The sequence below is a fragment of the Helicoverpa zea genome, chromosome 19, assembly GCF_022581195.2.
Source record: "Helicoverpa zea isolate HzStark_Cry1AcR chromosome 19, ilHelZeax1.1, whole genome shotgun sequence".
In the NCBI taxonomy this organism is placed as follows: Eukaryota; Metazoa; Arthropoda; class Insecta; order Lepidoptera; family Noctuidae; genus Helicoverpa; species Helicoverpa zea.
The window spans coordinates 8,908,807-8,932,591 of NC_061470.1; the positions used below are offsets into that span (position 1 = coordinate 8,908,807).

The window sequence follows — 23,785 nt, forward strand, 5'->3', positions numbered from 1 at the left end:
TAACCATTTCAACCTAACAATATAATGTTCTACCTAATCATATTTTTACAATTTCGTCCGCCATAAAATTAGCCAATTATACTATTTTAGAACACATTGAAAGAAAGCAAGTGAAAGCAAAGGTGCGAGCCATAATTACGTTTACTTTTCAATTTAAAACGCTAAGGCATTTGAACAATATTGGTAGTTAAAATCGATTCGTGATAGATCGTCATATAGAAATATCGATTTGGTATCGATAAAAATATCATACGGGTTCGATTAATCAGAAAAGTTGGAGAATCGGTAAAATTCGTAGCGCTTTTTGCCCTTTCATTTTATATTGTTTTAAGAAATGTTACGATCAAAGATGCTATAGGTTATAAAAGCAAAGTGCCTATTTAAAATTACTTTCTAACTGCACTTTTATGTAATAATCATAAAAATGAATGTTTAATTTGAAAATAAAGAATATTGTTAATCCTTTATTTTAGTTTACTTTAGTTCAGTAGGTCACCTCTAGACTTTAATAGTAAAAACTAAGTTGCCAAAACAACCAGACGGTATTAATAACACAACTTTTTACTTTGTTCACAGAACAATGACCGTAAAGAAAACAGCGCGGACCGGTGGCTTCGCGGCCATGGTCGCGCGGCAGAAGATGCACTCCGCCAGCCAGCAGCTCGACATCCTGACCATCAGCAAGCCCACCTCCCTGCAGGCCTACAACATCGTCGTCGGCTTCAACGAGAAGGACCAGCTACAGTTACTCACTAAAGACGACATCACAGACGAAGACAAAAAACTTATCAAAGACTACACAGAACTTAAACCTACCAAATGTGAAAACATCTCGATAGACGACATCTCAAATTGTGTCAACATCGAGAACTATCCCAATTGTGACAACACTCTAGTCTTTTACACAGCCAAAAACATGAACAAAGAAGCCATAGCGCTCAAGTTCGAGAACGAACAGGACTTCAAGAGAATATACTTCACGTACAAATACTTCAAAATGCGGAACCGACTGACGAAAAACACGAACAACTATTCGAGCAGTGAAAACTTGTTTTCTAAAAAGAAAACTTATGACATTTTCAAAAGCAGAAAGAATAGTATGGATGACTACAGTTTATTCGATAAGGGACGCAATGATTACGACTTACTGCAAACTATAGACAATGATGGCGTAACACACATATCGGTGCAGCAGAAGAATAATTTAAATAATCGATACGAACAGCCCATGAGTCTGATTGGAATAAGGAATGATTTGAATGAAACTGGTGAAATAGACAGCATAATATACACTGATATAGAGATCCCATCAAAACCAGACAGGAAGAGGTTGTTTCACAAGAAGCCCAAAGCTCCTCAGCCTCCTATGTTAAAAGATAATCAGCCGAAAGTGTTGAAGGGTGAATTCGTGCGAGTGAACGTTGATCGAGCGCCGGACATAATACCGAAGGACAATAAGCTGAACAAGGTACCGGATATTCTCATGTTCAGAGAGAACAAAACCAATAAAAAGAACGCGACGAACAACATCTGGCCAGCAAGTAATAAAGGTGAGTTCTTTAGCTTTCAATCTTATCTACATCATATTGTTTTTCACAAAAGTAAGCACTTAAAAACAATTGAGGCTTAACTTTTTTTGCTCCTATTGGTTTTTACTTCAGTAGGATCTAAAAGACATAATCTCAACCATTTCTTATTCAGTGTAAACTATTTTTTTTTATCTGAAAGCCACAGTTACACGAAATACTGTGATTCATTTTAACTCCCGTGCACCTCAGTGATGGTTGCCACATTGAATAAACCTGCAGTTAAGGTCTAAAAATACCATAGTTCATGTCATCATTATAGAGGAATCAATAGACAACATGGTGCAGCCAATATTGACATTATATAACTCCTAGGAAATTCTGATGTCAGTTGTTACGTACGAAGTTAATCGCTACGTACAAATTTATATCATCCCAAGCTAATTTATTGTGTAGGCTACTCATTATAGTATCTAATGACCTAAGTTTAACTTCTTATGATTGTTCATTAATCATAGAAGTAAAAACTACAGTCACCAACTTGATATCATCATCAATATCATTTCCTGGTTACGTTTTTTATACAACCTCTTTCCTTATTTTAAAATTCACCCTTGTCTTTGTCAGAACCTTCATCATGATCGTTAAGTTTCATGGTTTTTACCAGGAAAATATGAAGATCTCTTTGATTTACCTTATGACTTCCTGTAAATACAACTTTCCCATCCTAAAGCTAAAAGATAGAGCGATTAGTTAGGTAACGGACTGGCTGTTCCTGATAGTCTGTTATTGTTGCAAGTTGATTCTTATAATAACTTTTTTTTATTCATGTGACTTTCTATTTGTTTACATTCCAAATTTAAACTAAAAAAAAAGGGAAAATGATAACTATGTTTCAAAAAATTCATCCACACCGCTATCAGCGGGCATCATGCCCAAAAGGCTGGCTGCATTACCACGCTGGACGGCGATGCATATTCTTCGACCGAACTTTTAAATATTTTTCTTAATGTTTAAACCCCTTTTTACTGTCTGCGTCATTTCAGCCAGTTTTTTCCTCTTCCTCATTTGCCTTATCTCTTAGATCTACACCAATATCAGCTGTTTGATCTCTTTCATCAGCCTATCTTAGACACGGTTGTTGTTAAGCATTAACACGTAAACGAGCCAAGGCCACTGCCGACCCATCGTTTGCGTAACCGGTCATTCACTTGCGGCAACTTCTCCGACTGTGTCACTGTAAACCATTTGTATGGGCAGAGTAAGACTCTGTTCATCTTTTAAACATGTAATATAGCTGTTGCGAAGTTTTTGATGTGCTGTCTAAGATAGGTTTATGTTTTGTTTGCTAATTACGAAATTATTTGTAGCTGTCAATCAAATTATAAACATTGCTGATTCTTCAACATTTATAGTATGTCTCGCACTATCAAATTGTACAAAGATATAATTGTTTTAACGTATTACGTTGTCTAGTCATGTAGTATGATATTTATCTACGTAAGACACATGTGCAGTACATAAACCTTCACTACGTTTGTTTTGTAAACCTCTCGAACCTCAATAGACAATTTAGCCCTACCTTTGAGCCGTTAAAAAAATCTCTTGCTTGTTATTCGTGTTCCACGTAAATCCTAGATTGGCAACATATTACAGAGTCCTACGTGTTGCTATGCATCTATTTGGTATGGGCACTTAGGCACTGTTTGAGTCATTACGTTGCACTATCCGTAGAGACAACATTGCGCATGAGTTTGTTTAGAAGCCGCGGCACGATCGACCCACTCAGGCCTATGGTTGATAAAAAATAATGGCGCCGGTGCAGGTCGTAGTCAGTGCAGGCTTTAATTAGGCGTAATTATGTGATTGAAATTCAAGAATTTCGTTTTCTGAAACTTAATTTTGCTAAGCGCCCCCGTACACTGGAGACTAAACAATTTTGTTTTAAAGAACTTGATTCCGATCAAAATTTTCACTGATACCTATCGACGAAATAAGTACCCTATTCCAGCCAAAATCTAGGGAAATTGTAATTTGTTTGTGTTATCAAATATATTCAAGAAATTCGAACTCGTATAGAAAGTACAAAACCCCATAGTAAAGTTATGATCTAAGCAACAAAAAAATCAAGAAAATCCCCAAACTCTCATTAAGTTAAAATCAGTCACGTAGGGCTAATCAAACGCGCGCCGTGATTGGCGGAACCGATTTATCAACAACAGCCAGTGATCTCACTATTTCTACACTTTACACCACGACACAGATGCTTAAATACATGATGATTATGTATTCCCAATTACCATACAGGGTGTTACGTGTTGTCTAGGCCTTAAAGTATCGTAAGGGTGCGTCCACATCTGGCGAATGCGCCGCGAATGCGCAGCACGCGAGCCGATCGCGAGCTGTCCGCGAGCTGCGCGCGTGCAGTCACTGCAATAGTTCGGTGCGCCTCTTTAGCGCAACTCACGCAAGGCTCGTATAGAGCGCGCGAGCGGCGCGCGATCTGCGCGCAATCAGTACTCGCCCTTACAGTTCCGTATATTGGCTCAGTACCATCGAAGATGGCAGACGTCGCGCGCCGCCTGCGCGCCGCTCGCGTGCGGCGCTTAGGTCGCGCGCGAGCTGCGCGCGAGCGGCGCAGAAGCGGCGCACGAACAAAAATGCACGCGCGCAGCTCGTGGACAGCTCGCGATCGGCTCGCGTGCTGCGCATTCGCGGCGCATTCGCCAGATGTGGACGCACCCATACTTGAATATATTGAGTTCTAAAAATATTTGCGGTGTCTCATCTGCCTAGGAAGCATTGAACATATATGATGAGTACATGTTTAATATACCTATAAAGGCCAGTCTAACCAAGGGGTATTGGGTTGCCCGGGTAACTGGGTTGAGGGGGTCAGATAGGGCAGTCGCTCCTTGTAAAGGTCTTTAAGCACTGGTACTCAGCTACATCCGGTTAAACTGGAAGCCGACCCCAACATAGTTGAGAAAAGGCTTGGAGGATGATGATGTTTAATGTATAATGGCCTACTAAGATGTAAATATAAAAAAAAACTGTTTGGGCAACCCAAGGTTTTGGATATTTATTACTAGGTTCCTTTAAGTGGGTACTTTAACGGCCTGGTGGAAATTTAATTCCACAATAATACGGGACGTTCATAAAATATCGAAATGTATGCAAGGCAAGACTGATAAACCATTAAGGCACCATTAACTATTAGTGTGTTAGGGGTCGACCATTAAGAGTCTAGTAATTGATTTTCAACAAAAGCTTTGAATGTGACACGGTACATAACATTGTCTTAGGTTACAATATGCGCATACACATAACTATCTAACTTAATAACCTAAAGGCCGTGGTGGCCTAGTGGGTAAAGAACGAACCTCTCGAGTATGAGGGTGTGGGTTCGATTTCAGTTCACGCAAGTACCACTGCAACTTTTCTTAGTTTGTATATACATACTTTCTAAGTATATCTTGGACACCAATGTCTTATAAAAAGGTAGAGGAAAACATCTTGAGGAACCTGGACATCACCAACCCGCATTGAGCAAGCGTGGTGATTAATGCTCAATCCTTCTCTGTGTGAGAGGAGGCCTGTTCCCCCATCAGTGGGACGATAAAAAGGCTGTATAACATTAACAGTAACCTAACGAGTCATAAAAGAGCTTATATCGATACAACATCTTATTACAAGGTTAAGTGATATTAAACGCTCTATACAAGCTGTTGATTTGCATCCGTGCCATATTCAAGGACGTAATTATGCTAATGATTCTCGACCCAAATCAACAAAAAAATTGGTACGTATTTTTTTTTTTAATTTTTGTTTTTCGGAATTCCGTCAATGTCATCTAGCCGTATTTGAACTTGGCGCGTGTGTTACTGGCCTTAAAACCATGCTGTGCCTTCACACAAACACAAACACAAAGCATACGCAACGTTCATTCATAATTTTCTTTCATAAAATTGGATTAATTCTGAAATACTACGACATTACAATGACAAAAAAAGCAGTACATATTAGCTACTAGCTTCTGCCCGCGACTTCGTACGCGGATCCTGTCCCTTATGCCAGCGACTACGGGGTCGGCAAAATCAAAGATCTGAATAGTCTGATATTGAATTTTAAGGGCCCGTTGACTTGAAAACAACGGAATACGCATAACCATTAGAAACGTTCCAAATATTTAATTTTTGTACTTTAACGGCAAAAGCACAGCAGACTAAACAAAACGCTGAGAACTGAACCGCAATAGACGTGACCATAGGGATAAAAGTAGTGATTCTAATTAGTCCGCATTTAAGTTGTGTGTGGCAAAAATATTACACGTATTATTACGTAAAAAAACTTTAAATAGATGACAAAGTCGTGGTGACTTAGTGGAAGTCGTGGTGGTTTAGTGGGTAGAGAACCAATCTCTCAAGTATGAGCGTGCGTCTTTGATTCCAGGTCTGGCAAGTGCCTGCCAATGCAACTTTTCTAAGTTCGTATGTACTTTCTACGTATATTTTGGATACCAATGACCGTTATTTGGAGGGGATGTTAAACTGTAGGTTCCGGCTGTCATTGAACATTCTTGGCAGTCGTTATGGGTAGTCAAAAGCCAGTAAGTCTTACCAAGGGGTGTTGGGTTGAGCGGGTAACCGGGTTGTGGAGGTCAGATAGGCAGTCGCTCCTTGTAAAACACTGGTACTCAGTTGCATCGTGACTGGAAGTCGACCCTAACATAATTGGGACAAAGGCTCTTCAGATAATAACGACAATAATAATGAGATATAGGCACCGCAGAACATCTGAGGCTGATGACGGGGAGTAGCGACCCCGCGGGGCTATATATACTGAGTTCTCCAGGGAGAGTATACTGTCCCCCATCTCCGGCCGGTCGGAGTGAACCATGACGGGGGTAGGTCTCACGCCTCTGGCTTGGCTTGGCCGTCCAGAGTGGAGTCGCTAGAGCAGGATTAGTAGCCCTGCTCGGAGGGTAGGTGCCTCATGGTAAGCACAGGGAGCGCGTAATCTGCGTTTAAAGTCCACCGAGGTATCCTCAACCTTCAGCCGCTCATGTCCCTGTTGCCCTCTTGTTGCTATTCAGTGACTGGTTCCCGGGGGCCCAGTAAGTGAAGTGGCGAGTCTCCACCTGCCATTTTTACATGTACCCAATACATTGTCATCCACTAACATCCCATCACAATAGCCCAAGTAGTCTTCCTCCATAGTTAGCAATAGTTTAGCACAGAACCGGGGATTGTCTTTTTTTTAACGACGTCCACCGGGGATTGTCCTTGGGTTCATTTCTATAGTGTATAAAGGGATAATTGTCGGTTTTGTGTCACCATTTCATGAAAGTTGTCTCAAAAGGGCTTCAGTGTGTTGGCTTCGGCCCCACGTTTGCCTCCCAAAAATTCGGAACTCTATAGTCCCGAGGTCTGGAAGAGACATACAAAATAATAATGAGATATAATGCAACAAAGTCGGAGAGTGGGGGCTCGTGACGCCACGTCTGAGTATGTAAAATTTATACTAAGCAGTGACTTAACACGAAATTTAAGCGTTGTTGTATCTTCGTTATTATTTGTTTGTGAGAGAGAGAAAAGAAAAATAGGTGTCCGTTATTTTAGGGTTATCTAAAAGACGGACTAATTACTTTTTTTGGTTCACCATACCTATTTCATAACATTAATTTCTAAACATTTCAAGTGTAGTATTGCTCTTGAAGTTCCACATCAGGTGTTCCAGATCTTCGATGTTTATACGTCAATAGAGAGTGCTTATCAGATTAAACCACTTTTACTAAAACGTCATATCTTCATATGCTATAGTCTAGCTGGGCTCCTGGAGTTCCACATCAGGTGTTTTACATCTTCAATTTTTATAAGTCAACAGAGAGTGCTTATCAGATTGAACAACTTTTGCTAAAACGTCATACCTGTATATGGTACAGAGAAGCTGGGCTCTTGGGGTTCCACATCAGGTGTTCCAGATCTTAAAATTTATTATCTCAGGTGAAAATGCTCATCACATGAAAAAAATTTTACCACGGCACCATTTTTGTATCTCTTATAGTTTTGTTGGTCTGTTGGAGTTCTGCATCAGGTCTTCAAGTTTCGAAGATAAATTATAGCCTATATGTTGGCCAGGCTTAATACTGATACAACAAAGAAAAAAACATTGAAATCCGTTCAGTAGTTCGGAAGATTAGCGTGTACAAACAAACAGACATACAGACATACAGACATACAGACATACAGACATACAGACAAACAGACAGAATTTTTTTTTTGGATTTGTGCTCCATTACTGTTTCTAAACCCCACCCAATTATTATTTTTTTAATATATTCAATGTACAGACACAGTTTTTTTACAGATTTATTATATGTATAGATTTCCCGTCCACTGTAGTTCCAATCGATTATTAACGTATTTTATGACCTCCTCCTGAAGTATGGCACAAATGCAAATCAACACCTTGTAGAAGTCAATTAGCTAATTATTAAGCAGTTATCTAACATGAGCAATATGCTAATTATATTAGTTATAGACTTCAATGGCCTGAAGGTTATGACAAGCTTAAAACTCAAACTCAAAATCATTTATTCAAAGGACATTGTTCCGGCTCCATACATGTTCTGCCTAAGAACCGTTCGAATGGAAAGTGACTTCTATAAACTCTTAAAATTATATGGAATCCTATGAAATAAGTTTTCACGAACGGACACTTCAGGAAACTAAAATAATTACGAAAAAAGTTAATATTTTGAGGTTATAAATAAAAAATAACCAAGCTTGCGTGAAATATCAGAGTAGTATTATCAAACTACACTATACAAAATATCAACAATACTATGTACAGCTCTATATGTTCTCTTCTAGATCTAGGAAAAGACTACTCTACTAGATACTAGGAAAAGAGATAGTACCTAGTCAAGTTTAAGATAATTCTTTGACAATGATCATTTTATAAAGTAGCATTTTCTGTCTGTCCCTATGAATGCTTTAGATCTTTAAAACTACGCAATGGATTTGGGTGCGATTTTTTTTAATAGATAGAGTAGGTTAAGAGGAAGGTTTACACCAAGGTTTTACATTGCCACCGTGCGAAGACGGGGCGTGTGACTAGTTTTCATGAATGCTTAGAATTTTTATGAAAAACAACTACCTTAACGCTTTTGTTTTCAACGTTACGTTTCTTAATATATAGTGAATCCACTTTGGATTTGTGATAAAACGCATAAGTATCCAAAATGGAAGAGTTCCATTCACCACAATTCATAAAATATCGATATTATTACGATGGAGAATTATTTATTTAAATGATTATTACCACTTTTATATTAGACAGTTATCTAGCTATCTACATGCCATAAGGCGGGAATCGAACCCGCGGTCTATTACCAAGAAGGCACAGACCATACTAAAAATGTCATTACCACACAAAATAATTTAACATTTAAAGTAAGGTTTACCAATAACAATGAAAGAGGTTTTCGAGGATGTGCAATAAAAACAATTTTTATATTGAATTAAAGGTTTTTAATCATCAATATTTCTCAATAATATATTATCTAAGAACTGAGCAGGGGGTTCAATTGAATTTTGGTATCTCGCCCAGCTTAAATACCAGATAATAGTCATTATGTGGGCACAACAGCCCACTGTTCTACGCCCAACGATACAATTGCAACAGTAACGCCTGATGGTAGGAGCTTCTTACAAAGTACACAATTGCGTCAAACAGTGCATTGCATCTTATTATGCTCGACTGCTTCAGACCAACACGTCGTACATAAAAGGTGAGCTTCAACCTGTAATAAATACAATAAAACATTAGTAAATGTCAAGTAACTTGCAATTGTGGGCAATTGATTTGAAAACCGAGAAATTGTGTGCTTTTGAAAACATAAGTAGGTAGTAACATTCTTATCAAAATTAGAAAAACACTTTCGTAGACCATTTACCATACGGGGAACAGTCCATTGTTGTATGCAACGAAGTATATCTTCGTTTTCTAATACTAAAGAACCTCCAGCAGATCCACAATTTATACAATATACTATATTCTGCATCCATTGTTGTAATTATAATACAACTAAATTCGATCACAGACACAGCAATATCCGAAAATGCCAGGAAAATCCAGTCCTTTACACACAGCCGAGTCTACCAAGTACGCAATCTAATCGGAGTCCGTAATCAAGCCAAAGTTGTTAGAATAAAACCATGAAACGCATAGAAAATCATAAAAGAAACGAAAGTCGCAAAGCAATTAAACTGACTTCTAGCAAACTGACTGGAGTACACCAGTGTTGCCAATTACGAAAACTATAATCCTACTCGAATGCCAAGCTAGAAATTCGCGATTTCGCTTAAAACATATAGAATACTAGTTTTTTTCTAGCTAGTCAGTTTAGGTATTTAAATGAATAAAGTGTTAGCAACTTATTTTAATAACCGACTTCGGAAAGGAGGTTCTCAATTCGATCCGTATTTACCGAAATCGCGAAAACTTCCGAAACTGGCAGCACTGGCTGACGGAAACATTTTATAACGCATCAATAATTGTGACCCAACTTTTTATTTGGAATTTATTTATTTGAAGTGTCCGTGGAATACTAAAATATGTTTCAAACAATATAAAAATAAATGAAAATTATAGTATAATTTATATTCACATCGGTTCTTAGGCCAAAATTGAACAATGTCCTTTAGCTGCAAAACCATACTTTTTGAACGTCAAAAAACAAAAGACAGCCTCCAAAACGCCCACCCTTCACTACTTCTTATGTGTTTTTTCTGGGAAGAAGTAGCGTAACAAACTCTCCAGCAAAATCTACCAGCTTTAAAATGTTAAAGTATGTATGGAAATTCCTATAAAAATTCGGAAGTTACAACATGAAATCATTCTGTATCTGATTATTCTTAGCAACAGTTTGCAAATGTTTGTCTTCGGCAATAATGAATAAACTTGAGAGCTTACAATTTGGGTCAGTAACGATACCATTTGAAATTCATAAATTGCGAAAAAAAATACTTCTTTGTTAGTGTAGTTGTAAGCACGACTACTGAAACATATTGAGATTTTCTATAAAGCCAGATTTTCTAGACTAGATTTAAGTTTAGTTGAAACTCGCCATCTTCATCTAGTTACTACTACTACTTACAAGACATACACATACAGATTTATCAAACTCTACCAGGTAAAGGGGCTTAAAAAAGATTATTAACATTTCTAAGTAGCAATTTATAGTATTTAATAAATGCACACATCATATTTTTTGTATTTAATAAGTACATTTTCAATGAACCCAATTTAATTGCTCGCTACTGTAAGAGAAAGAGGACGACACGAAACCTGCGCCCGCGCTGTTGTAGTACGAGTATACAAGTCGTGCTGTATTGTCCCTGCAGTCATTCGAGCTTAGATTCTTATCTGACACACGATTATTGCAAATTAGTTTGACGACCATTACGATATAACGACCTTTTATAATAGATGAATAATAACTGTATTATAATATAAAGGACCATATTGTTTTCCACGCTTCAATTAATTTCTTACTTGAATTATTTCTAGAATCGGTCCATTCGTTTCATAGATTTGAGATTTAGGAAACGTCTTCAATGTTAGTATATACCTAGGATGGACTGACTATTACCATCTATTATATAATTAACTAAAAAAATATGTTAGTCAAAACTTACAAACAAGTCTGTTTCAATATGGTTAAAGTTACCATGTCCTCAAAACCTTCTTCGCCGGTGAAATTGAGCAATTGTATGCAAACTCAAAAGCATTATATTTAAGGCCAGTCCAAGCAATTAGCTTTGTGTACACAAAGCCAATAATGTAGGGTCTAAATAATATTAGCTTAGCCCCAATTAACACGGTACATTGGATTATGGAAAATTTTGTTTACATTGCTTATGTACGTGAATTAATTTTGGTGGTATAGAATTTCGATCGCCATTTGTTTGTACTATTTTCATTTTTTTATCAAATTCTGAAGAGGTGATGTCATCCCTAACGCTGCACCCACGACGGGAAGTGGGAGTCTGTAGCCGCTATTATATTTACTTATTAATCTGCTGTATTAGTAATTGTAGTTCAGAAGAATTCAGAACAAAAAATGAATGAGGAAGGGATGAGAGAGAGCTTGCGAAAGATTTTTCTAATTCTATCCCAGATACGACATAAACCTCATCCTATTAAAGTCTTCGTAGCAAAATTAACAATAAGGGTTAGGTGAGTTGCACATACGCTGATTGTAAACTATGATTAGCTATGCCATATATCCAAGCACGTGACTGTGAGATGTGAAGCTGTAACGATAAGCCTTATTCGGAACTAGGGACCGATTACAGATTACGAAATTATAATTTTGTTTAATAGGAACTCATATATTCTACATAAATATATCAGTTGGTTTTGTAATATTTTCCGTGAAGCATTGTGTTGTATTTTTCTGGGATCTGGTAGTTTATTTTCCTGAATTTGGATCTACAGCTATTTTCTTCGAAAATTTCCTTCAATGTTAGATTTTTTGCTATTTTTTTTTCCTAAAAGTGTGCCTAAAAGTCATTAATTTCATTCTTTAATATTACCAGTTGAACTGTTCTCTAATTGAACCCCTTATAAATCTCCAAATCACCACCAATTTTCTCAAAAAGTTCCATTACAATGGTCTCATATATGTACATACTAGTACAACTACTGATCCGGGACAGCCACAAAGAGTCGTAACCACACACATCCGTGTCAAAGATGGCGGCATGTCATCTCGAGCCGTTTGTGCAACTGAGGACAAGCTCGTAAAAGTGGATTGCGTTAAGACAAACACTTTATGAGTGACGATGAAGATTCTAATAGTACCGGTATTGGGAAATTTGGATGTAGGTTATTATAGAACACTTGGCTTTCTTTAGGACAGGTCGCCCAATAGGATAGCTTTGGGGTATCCTATGTTAGACTCATAATATCAGTTTACAAGTGTCTGCCTTTCATCATCATCAAAAGTCTAAATCTTATCACGTAGAGAATTATGATCAGCATAAAGTTAGTTAATGAGTAACGTACCTAGTGTGTGATGGTATAGTTAGCTAGTGGTATCCCAAATAATACACTCAACAAGTCCGTAATCATCAATATGATGTTTACGTAAAAAAAAAATTACTTAACATTTTATTAAACGTTGATGTCCCAAAATATAAGAGGTAATCCATCTTGCATAACTGTATTTTACCTATTGGTCTACATCACAATGGGCTAAAGGTACTGCAAATGTCAAACCAAGTGCATGTATTGTAGTCTCTATTGTTTACTGCATAGGGTCCAAAATAGTTGAACTGAGTAAAATTAATTGAAGTACCAATAAAGAATGGATTTTACTACGAATAGTAGAATAGTCATAACGTTTTATGATGTAATAAATTCAGACGTGGTTTCTTCTGAATAGAGATTTTATTAGGATCGTCCTTTTTATCCATCATTTAATGATGATGCAGAATCTGTGCGCACAATCATAAAATTCAAAAGGCTCATTAGATACAAACTTTCCTTTCACTTTGTGAACTGAGCCCTACATCATCTACCTAGCCATCTGCCCATCAGCATCCAATCTAACCAAATGCAGCTGAGTACCAGTAAAATACAAGAAAGGACTGCCTATGGAACCTCCTCAATCCAGTTACCCGGGCAACCCAATACCCCTTGGTAAGACTGTCATACTTTCTGGCTTCCGACTACTCATAACGACTACCAAGGATGTTCAAATGACAGCCCCACAGGATATGAATATGACGAATTTTAAGTCCATATTGCGTAAACATCACACAAATACGGATGTCCGAATTTCAAACATGCGTAGTGTCAAAATTATTAGTCAGTCATGTTGGCGAAAAGTGAAAGGGGTTAAAACAATTCTTTGTAATTGTGATTCATTTAGGTATTGCCGTTAGAATCAATATGGGATTTGGAAATACATTTTGGGTTCACTCATTTCGTAATAATCTGGAGCATTTGTAAGACGGATGTTGTATTGAGTATTACTTGTAAGAAAACCAGCAATTCCCCATGGATCTACCCGCATCATGCATCAAGGAATTATTGAGAAGATATGGGAGGGAAAAGTAGGCTGTAGACTCCCTCAATAAATAGACTAACTCCGAATACTCTTTTCACTATCTCAGACAGCTTTTCACTACCTCTTTCATCTCTTACATTTTAGTAGCTTTTAAAAGAGGAATCTCACAAGTATGGCTGATGCATGTGAATAAACTCGCAATCCCAAGCTTGTAATAAATAATTCCAGTGACACAGAATGTCATGCAACAGTAGTCAAAAGTTACGGAAGCGCACAGTAAAGTGACACGCGCGGGAATCGAACCTGCCCTTCATGGTCGGATAATGTAACATATATGATTACTGTAACCCTGATCTCTTGTTACAAGTCGCTGTGATGATTTATTTATTACAAACTGATCTTTCTTGGTAAGCAAGCGTGGTGATTGAGACATCGTACAGTATAGGTTGCCTCAAAATCTTCACCAGGTACTCGTTATAATGTTGCACACCAATAAGGTAGGCTTAGACACGTAGCTAATATGGGTACTTTTCTGATCTGGAGACGCATAGATAAAATATAACCAATAGCACCAATAGCACCACCACCATACGTCTCACGATGTGTCAGCTGTGGGACAATATGGTTGATTATAATGAAAAGTTTTCAACACAGCAATAAAACATTCTTTGCATTTTTTTAATTTCTTCAGCATGAGCTCGATCTATCGCATTTTTGCTAATTCTTACCAAAAATATCAAGGTTTTATTTAAATGTAATCTGTATGTAACTGAATTGAATTTCGATGCTCATCACATCGGCCATATTGAAATACAATGTTTAAAATGAAGGTCGCATTACCGGCCGAGTTCAGGCTTGCGAAATAAATGAACTTTTCATATTTTAATAACATGATAATTGACGTATAATATTGAAGGTCTGTTGAGCCTATTACAATCCCCTATGGTACTCCTTATTTGTTTAGTTTCAGGAAAATGCGTAATTAAGCTTTAAAAAAAACGTTTTAAATTACAATTTTAAAATTAAAGATTACCAATAAATCAGAAAATGTAGTACAAGATGAATTCTCAAAATCGCTTGTAGCTTTCGTTATCTGTTGCATCTGAACATTATAAAACAAAAATATCACCTTGTCCTTTAGAATCAAAAATCTTATCTCTGATCTAACTTTTACGTTTGTCTGATTCATCAAATGTTTTGTTCAGCTCTCCTTCTGATAGACCTTTAAATTTTGAACCATGTTTTTCATTACAAAAAGGTCTGCCTAAATTATTCTGACATAAATTTTCAAATCAGTCCTAAGATTTCGTATCGTGGGATAGATAATTTTAAAATATCTTGTTGTTAAAGTTTCTATACTAATAGTTAATAATCCCAATTATAATCTGGTTTCTGTATTTTACTCAATCAAAAGCCTCCGTAAGCTACATAGATTAAGCGATATATCCGCGTACTGTTTTTACTATAATTATGAATAGGACTCAAGTCTAACGAGCTCGGAGCTTGGAGACGTCTTTCAGATGCGAATAGAAAGTGAGGAAGTCGGCTAGACAACGCACGAACTCATACAAAACACGACATCTTTAGAATCTAAGCAAACATCTAGAGTTCCTACTCTCTTGATAGAAACAAAGGAATATACTACCTACTAAATTAACGTCAAAATTGTACATTTTCCTGTAAACAGCGGCATCCTTGCAGTCAGATCAGCTAGGTCATCTCCGTCAGTCATGTCTTGTACCTCGCAGCCGATTCGTATGCGCGGGAGCACGGAAACGCGCGCGTGTTCCGAATCCAAACCAACAGCTGATGTAACGCTTGCGTCCAATTCGGAGTTATTTACATACTCACAAATAACAGTCCTTACAATTTATAATTACGTTCCAAAAATTCATTAATATTCGTATCCATTAAATCTTAAGATAACTCTAATTTATTCGTTTATTTTTGTATGTAGGAAGTGAAGGTCCGTCTTGGCCAGACTGCGAAATAAGCACGACTTATTTAAATAAGTGCTTTAAGTTAAATATTGATAAAGAGTCTCCTTGGTCGGTAGCAAACAGTTATGTCCAATACGGAATTTGTTTAATTCTGGTTTTTTACTCGCTGCCGGATCTCTGTAATGATAATGATGATGAAATTAAGACTGCGAATCCTTTGTATATGTTATAAATAGTCTTTTGTTTCTCGTTTTCAGTGACCGGCTACGAGTCTGACCGCGAAGAGTGGAAGAGCAGCCGATCCCAGTTCTCAACGACAGCGTTCGACAGCCTCGCCAGACCGACCAAGATGGCGATGGCCCTCACGCTACGGAAACCCCAAAGATTGGAACCAGTACCCCAGTATTACCGCATGCCAAGCGAGCAGAAACCAAAACTTACGCCAATGCCGTTCAGACCGAACAACTTCCTCCAGCGGCCGCCTCGGCTACCGCGACCGAATACAGACATGAAGAGGAACCTGTTGAGCACAGACCACAGGAAATTCACCTCGCTACAGAGTCTGGAAATACCTAAGAAGTTAAGCGAACCGAAGAAGCAGCAGATTGACCCTAAGAAAAATAACTATTCGAATATTTCCCACAGAATAACCGGCTTGACGAATAAATTAAGAGATTTAGGTAATCCTAGCAACACGATTGGTAGATTTAAGGCTCAGTCGCACGGTGACGTTGCTAATCTGAAGCCAGTTTTGAAGATGAACGGTCAGGACGGAGCCAAGAGGTCGGTAGTCAGGACCTGCAGTGCGGAACCACCAAAGAAAGTAACATTCAGCGCTTTTGCCACCGTCCAAGTTGTGTGAATGTTATTTGAGAAATTGATTAGTGCAAACTGGTCTGATTTACCTAATAATCTTGATAAAGCTACATTATGCAACATTGCGAATAATTGGATTATTTCCAATAGAGATGATGTTATTGCAGCTAATTTCATCGGTATTGGAGAGATCAGACACAGTTCATCGATTGTATCTAACATATTAATCCAAGGACTGACTGATTATAAGAATATTATCCAACTTAACAATAGATTGTAGATAACGTCGGTCACGTTAATTTGTAAAGTTTAACTAACAAGAGAGGAGGTCAGGCCGGGAATTCTGTGTAAATATAATTTAAAATGGCTTTTGAAGTCATGAGCATGTAATTTAGTTTAGTCTCCATTAAGAGTTTAATCTTCATTTCAAAGCTCTGCATTGTTTACTTGTTCTTAGTTCCTTCTAGTGGGTTTCTTCTTCTTATATATAGTGGGTTTCTGCTTCTTATAGCTTCTGTAATTTTAATTACTTCAATTATATCATCTAAAATACCATCATCATTGTCTACTATTTAATTGGTCCTGTAACTTTATTTATTCCACCTATATGAAGTAATTTATCAATTGTAATTAAACATATTTGATTCTGATCTGACAGTTGAAAAAGATTTAGCCAAATCTATGTTCTGATGAGGTATCATAAATTTTCAATGACGACAAAGTTGACGAAACATGTACATTAACTGATATAATTTTGTAATCCTTTTAACATGTTACACAAATTGAAATGAGGTCGATATCAATCATAAAGTTGTCTTAAATATTATTTCTTGCAGGTTGATTTAATTCAGTTCAATAGTTTTTAAAGTTTTTGTCAGTTTTGTCGTGATTTTACATGTATGTATGCCTTGTAGTATTGTGTGGTTGCAACACGATCCTTACTGATATTATGAAATGCCACCAATCTTTCGAGAGATTGCTGTCGGTCAGTTTCAGGCAAATCGTGGTTATTCGACAAAAATATTTATTGTTATTTATTTATTCTTTACGAATATATATTATAGACAGTAACGACAATATAGGCTTCAATATTTTGATCGATGATTTTTGTCCGAGTACGTCTATATTTAGTTCACTGATCCTTCAGGTATATTTCAAGAATATTTAGTAAAAAACTGGGTATGTTCTCTTTCAAACCATATGGGCTAGAACCCGTTAAAACTATTATTTATTTCATTATCATGTAACTTATTTAGAACGAGATCAAACTATAACATTATTGCCAATTCATTGTGTACCAATCAATCATTATTTATTTCAACTACAATTATCAAATGTTTTAAAACCCATATTTTATCGATCACGTTCGCAATTTGCTTTATCTGTGTTTTCCAATCTTACTACCACATTACTAAGATTATTTTAATTTCTTAATATTGTTTCTTGCTTGTTTATCATCAGTGTCTAATTAGCAGGGACCGTGTCACGATGTTTCAGTCATCATAAGTCAGTTGTCCAAAAGTGACAAATAATAATCGACATTTATTAGTATCCCTTAATACCTATCCCTGCTTTTACACATCTAAGCAAAAATAAAATTAACAAAATTGTATACCTACTCTAAGAAAAGGTTGAGTATGAAATGATTAAGTAAGAAATGTGGAATCCTAGTCGATAAAATTTTCGATCACTATTTGGCGAACTTTTCTACGCTTGTAAAGCATATCTTTCTTCTTGTGATTTGATTATGCTTTCTAGCAAAGCAGAAGCATAACAATAATATTTGTTTAGTAAGATTGTCTATATAGCTATCCAAAAATGGAAATTATATCGTAAGGTATAATGCCATTTAGATTTAACTGAAATATAATTAGAGTCTAAGAATTAGTCTTTTAAATATTTCCATAGTTATATCAGAATATTAATATAATGAATATTTGTAAAATTGTAACTACTGTAAGTATTATTATATAAATAAAAGTCATAATTAGTTTGGCATAATAATTATTCGCATAGAATTATGTTTCGCATAGGTTTTGTTTGTATTAATAATAATTATTGTGTGCATTAATAATAACGCTGTTTGATTTATTTTGTTGTTACTACTTTGTTTCTTTAGATTTTGTTTTGAAAAATAATAAAATGTTTGTTTATCAAAAATATTCACGTTGTCTTATTTATTGCCAAAATGAATAGTTAATTTCTTTTTGAATAGCTGTCAAGTTGATAGTTTCAGAATTCTAACATAACATGTTAAATTGCTGTCTACTACTTCATTTTTTAACTGGATATTAATCATGGTGCTAGACCAACTATTTAACAATAATTCAAAAATTTTCTTCATAGAGGTCTTTCAATGTCAATACTATGTTTAGAAAACGCGTTACCCACTTCTGATCGTTTTAAACTTACACGATTTCCAGAGCTGTAGGTTTACAAGCCACCACAGACTCGGTACTAAAAGGGGAACTAGAGGAACAATGCATGGTTTTAAACCTATACTACTTTCTGTTGCACCCAAAGCGGGATTCTTTTAAATTCGGATTAATAAAATGCTGGCAGCATCCTCTACAGTCTACTTCAACTTTTCACCAGAAAATATTCTCAATACACACTCGACTTCTAATAACGACTACCTAAATCGATTCAAGAATGTAATTTGAATAGTACTGTTTATTCATAAGTAGGCAAACATGACATTTGAAGATTTCATAATATTTAAAATACACACAACACAGTGTGAATACCTAATTTTTATTGCACTTCTTATCTTATGTATTAAGAACTGTCATTGTGTAAATAACAACTTTTTATTTCAAAGAGTTATCACTTTTAGTACAATGTCAGGGTTATCGTAATTTTTATCAAGTCATTAATCTTGTACGAAATGGTCACTTTTATTTGCAACTAGCCGTTTTCAAGCGGTTTCACCCGTATCCCGAGGGAACTGCTGAACGTAACTGGATAAAATGTAGCCTACGAGTATTTACTCGGGAAGAATGTAGCTTTCCAACAGTGAAAAATTTTTTCGAATCGGTTCAGTAGTTTCGAGTTTCGGAGCCTTCAGGGTACAAACAAACAAACACAAAAATGGTTCTTCTTTGTTATATTAGTATATATACGTAGATGAGAAGTACCATGTGTTTCTGTCTTACTCTTTTCTTGTAGTATAGAAAGAGATGGATATTGTGTGGTTCACGTAAGGCCGATAGTGTATGAAATCGTAAATGTGCCGTGTTTTCATGAAGTTTTATATTGTTCAGTGTTTTTGAAGCAGTCGTGGAAAAAGGTAGGTTTGCAAAATTAACAGCTTACTTAGTGTTTTTAGATGAAATTAACACTTTACTTATTGAGATGTATTTTAAGTTGGACAATGCTGTTAAGTGAAGCTAATTTCAGTCTAGACTGTGTGTGCATACAACTTAACAGCGCCTAATCAAATCTGCAATGTTTCGATAGAAATAATTTCAGTTCGAATGAAAATCTCTAGAATTTACCTTACTTTTTATTGATTAGTATTAAATCAGCAATAGAAGCAAGATACTTAAGCATCATTGTTCTTTTATCAGTCACCATGTCCCTGGTAGCGCAAGCATTTCAGTCGAGCAAGATCGTGCCCGATGTCATTCCGACACCGCCCACAGACACCATCGAGGTGAGATTACTATATTTTACTTTAATTTTAATAATTAAAGTTAATTTTCTTACATAATCATTTCTACCTAGCCTTTTCCTAAATATGTTGGGGTCGGCTTCCAGTCTCTTCGGATGCAGCTGAGTACCAGTGCTTAACATGGAGCGACTGTCTATCTGACCTCGTCTACCTAGTTACATGGTCATGGTCAACCTGGTGACCCTTGGTAAGATAAGTTGTCAGACTTTCTGGCTTCTGCCTACACGTAAAGGGTATGTGCAAGTTGTGTTAGTTATGTAAGATTCTTATAGTTATTTGACCTTAATTTCACCGAAAAACGATAGGTGCAAATCTCCAGACGGTTTTTTATCTTACACGAATTCCTCGATTAAGTAAAAACCTCTTAATTACATTATTATTTAATAGATAACAGGTGTATTGATAATAACTAATATAATCAGTAAGTCATCAATCGTTCATTCATAACGATTAGGCGAAAGCAAATGTATCGTACCTGCGAACTATTTATAAAACAAGTTGGAACTACTATACATATATGTATGTTTAATATAATCAGTACTGTGCCTACTTATGTAATCAATCAAATACCTACCTATTACAATAATCAGTTACTTACCTACCTACAATTAATTGTTCTTTTTGAATACATTTTGTTACACTAAGTACCTATGATCAGGGCACGCCACCATAGTGGCGGTAAGTCCCCTCTTTGAGGAGTGGCTCGGGAGGAGTCACGGCGCCCTCACGTATCGCATGACGCAGGTCCTCACCGGACACGGTTGTTTCGGGAGGTACCTGCACCGAATCGGTCGTGAGGAGGCGCCCGGGTGTCACCACTGTGCGGACAGCCCCGAGGACACACAGTCCAGGAGTTCCCTGCGTGGGAGGGGCACCGCCGGGTCCTCGTCGAGGCTTTGGGCGGCGGCGACCTCTCGCGTCCGGCCCTGGTTCAGGCCATGGTCCGGGGCGAGAGGGAATGGGATGTCGTCGCCTCCTTCTGCGAAGCGGTCATGCTCGAGAAGGAGGAGGCGGAACGCCAGAGAGTTCGCATCTCTCATCCCGGCCGCCGCGCTAGACCAGGTAGACACCATGGGCGCCGGGTGTCGCGAGATGACTCCCAGCCACCGTAGGCGTGGGTCTGTGGGCGGTGAGTTCGGGTGGTCTACTTAGACGACAGACCCGTGTCAACGGCGCGCGTTGTTCCACGCGCTCCTCAAAGAGATGTCAGCAACCCCAGCGAGGCTCAGCAGGGCCAAGGCCTGCCGGGACTGCGGATTGTTCGAAAGAGATACCACGGCCTACTATCGATACATAAAAGGCCTATGACGGAACACGACGGTTTTTAGTCAGTAAGAGTCTGACACTCCCTCAACGATGCTAACCCACAGCGGGAGGGGACATTTCATGATTTTTGACGTCGTTAAAAAAAAAGTATCTATGATCACATACCTACTCATTTCGTAAAGGCAATTCAGCCATTTTACTAACATTTATTTAGACACTAGTTTCTTCTCCAGGGTCTAAGTTATAAGTAGTGTAACTAACACGATTTTCTTTACATTTTTTGTTACATTATTTCCAGTTGAAATACCCGAGTGGTGCGATCGCGTCTCAGGGCAATGAGTTGACTCCCACGCAGGTGAAGGAGCAGCCCAGCGTCTCCTTCAACGCTGACCCCAACTCCTTCTACACACTCATCTTCACTGGTAAACTCGTATTGAACTAAATAACTAAGTTCTCTAAATAATTAGCAGTTCGCAATTACAAATTGTTGCATAGAGACTTGTTTGTTACTATATAGTTGTCGAAAGACGATGCGATTGCGATTCTTGTCATGAAGTTTACATCTGAAAGATTACTTTTGTCTAGAGCTTCAATATGCTCTTTATCACCAATATTTAAGTTGCTCAGACACCTACCTTCTTACCTATACATGCTTCCTAAGTAGATTGTACTTACATATCTTAATGAAAGTTTTAGTTGCACCCTTACAGTAAACTAGGTAACACTGGAATATTTTTTTGTTTTTTTTTTAATGTTAGGACACCTTTTCACACACGGTCAGTTAACCGTATGGTAAGTTATTAATTACTTGTGTTATGGGTGCTAACACAACTGATAAAAAACATAATTACTTGTGTTATGGGTGCTAACACAACTGATAAAAAACATAATTACTTGTGTTATGGGTGCTAACACAACTGATAAAAAACCAACTTAGGTATAACTACATATTGAAACACCAGGACCATATTGAAAGAATTAGACTCTAACATAAATCCAGTGATATGCTAATGATAGGGGACTGACATAAGATAGAGCTGATCATAGCTTCAGATTTGTAAACAGACCCCGACAATTACGACGGTCCCGAGCCAGTATACCGCGAGTGGCACCACTGGTTAGTGGTGAACATCCCCGGCAGTGACATCAGCAAGGGCGAGGTCCTGTCCGGGTACATCGGCTCCGGCCCCCCAGCCGGCACTGGCATCCATAGATACGTGTACATTGTGTACAAACAGCCTGGCAAGCTGGAGTTTGATGAAAAGAGGTTGACTAACAAGTGAGTACCATAAATAGTCATATAGAGAGCAATGTAGTTACTCTGATGTGCTATGATCTAGTAATAATTAGTAAGGAGTCATATTTTATGTGTTAAAGTTTAATTAATTGATCATTCTAAAAAAACAGACAGAAATTAAATGTTAGATGACCTTATGTAATAGTGTTACATGTACATATTTTAGTACCAATGCCTATATTAACACTGAAATCTCCTATTATATTGTTCTCTCTCTCGGCTCTCATTTATATTGTTATTTTTACTATGATATTTGATCCCAACATGGAAACACTAGGGAGATGCCTTGCCTTAGAAAGCCGCTAGATCAGAACTCAGATAATGACAAAATCCAGCATAAAATTACTAAACGTAGGTACTTCCTCCCTAGGTCCATCGACGGTCGCGCCGCCTTCTCCACGAAGAAGTTCGCGGAGAAGTACAACCTAGGCGCACCTGTGGCGGGCAACTTCTACCGCGCGCAGTTTGACGACTACGTGCCGCTGCTATACAAGAGTCTAGGCGTTTAGAGTTTATTTATTATTGCTATGTTATATTGTAATTAAATGTTTTGTTAATTATATGCTTGGGATTTCATTTACAACTACAACCTGCTTCCAGAGGGAAGTAACTTCTACACTCGGATAAAAAATAGCCTACAGCCTGCCTGCCTCGGTAAATGGGCCATCTAAAACTGATAGATTATTTCAAATCAGTCCAGTTGTGCCTGAGTTTGGCGCGTTCTAGCAAACAAAGAAACGCACTATTCAGCATTATCATTGTATGTAGATGTTTATATACCCCCCCGTGCCCCTCTTGCCCGGTCTTCTCCATAGAAGCGCCTATTCCGGATAACTCCTAACGCGCGCAGTTCGACCGCTTTCACCATTTTTGTAAAAGGCGCTTAGCGGAAACATGCTCAATACTCATAAATATTCTTTGTTGGTAATAAACTTGTTTGATTAATTCACAAAGCACTTAAAGTTAAGGAAGCTGATTAATAGGTTATTTTTGATGAATCAACGATTTAATCTACTTTTACTTAATAGTATCAAATTATTAACATTGGTTATCTGAACAAAACTATTAAAAAAATAATTGGGTATGCCCGTTTCGATTGTCTATTTTTAAGGACATAATTTATGAATGGGGTTCAGACTTCTAAAGGATAATATTTATTTTATTGGACCATTGTTTGCTAAAACT

General features: G+C 37.3%; 2 protein-coding genes across 2 annotated transcripts in view; both read left to right on the forward strand.

The window, feature by feature from the left end:
• The window catches only part of LOC124639455, an 85,730-nt gene extending 67,292 nt beyond the window's left edge, over window positions 1–18,438 (forward strand). Inside the window, exons 3-4 of the mRNA XM_047176823.1 lie at window positions 577–1,550; window positions 15,806–18,438. Coding sequence (XP_047032779.1) covers window positions 581–1,550; window positions 15,806–16,410 — 1,575 coding nt within the window. The 5' untranslated portion in view covers window positions 577–580 and the 3' untranslated portion in view covers window positions 16,411–18,438. The remainder of the gene's footprint in view (window positions 1–576; window positions 1,551–15,805) is intronic.
• Window positions 18,439–19,589: 1,151 nt separating this feature from the next.
• LOC124639861 (phosphatidylethanolamine-binding protein homolog F40A3.3-like) lies at window positions 19,590–23,162 on the forward strand. Its single transcript, XM_047177367.1, has 5 exons — window positions 19,590–19,653; window positions 19,934–20,019; window positions 21,602–21,725; window positions 22,369–22,582; window positions 22,971–23,162. Exons 2-5 carry the CDS (start codon window positions 19,939–19,941, stop codon window positions 23,107–23,109), a joined length of 558 nt encoding a protein of 185 aa, XP_047033323.1. The 5' UTR covers window positions 19,590–19,653; window positions 19,934–19,938; the 3' UTR covers window positions 23,110–23,162.
• The last annotated feature ends 623 nt before the right edge of the window (window positions 23,163–23,785 follow it).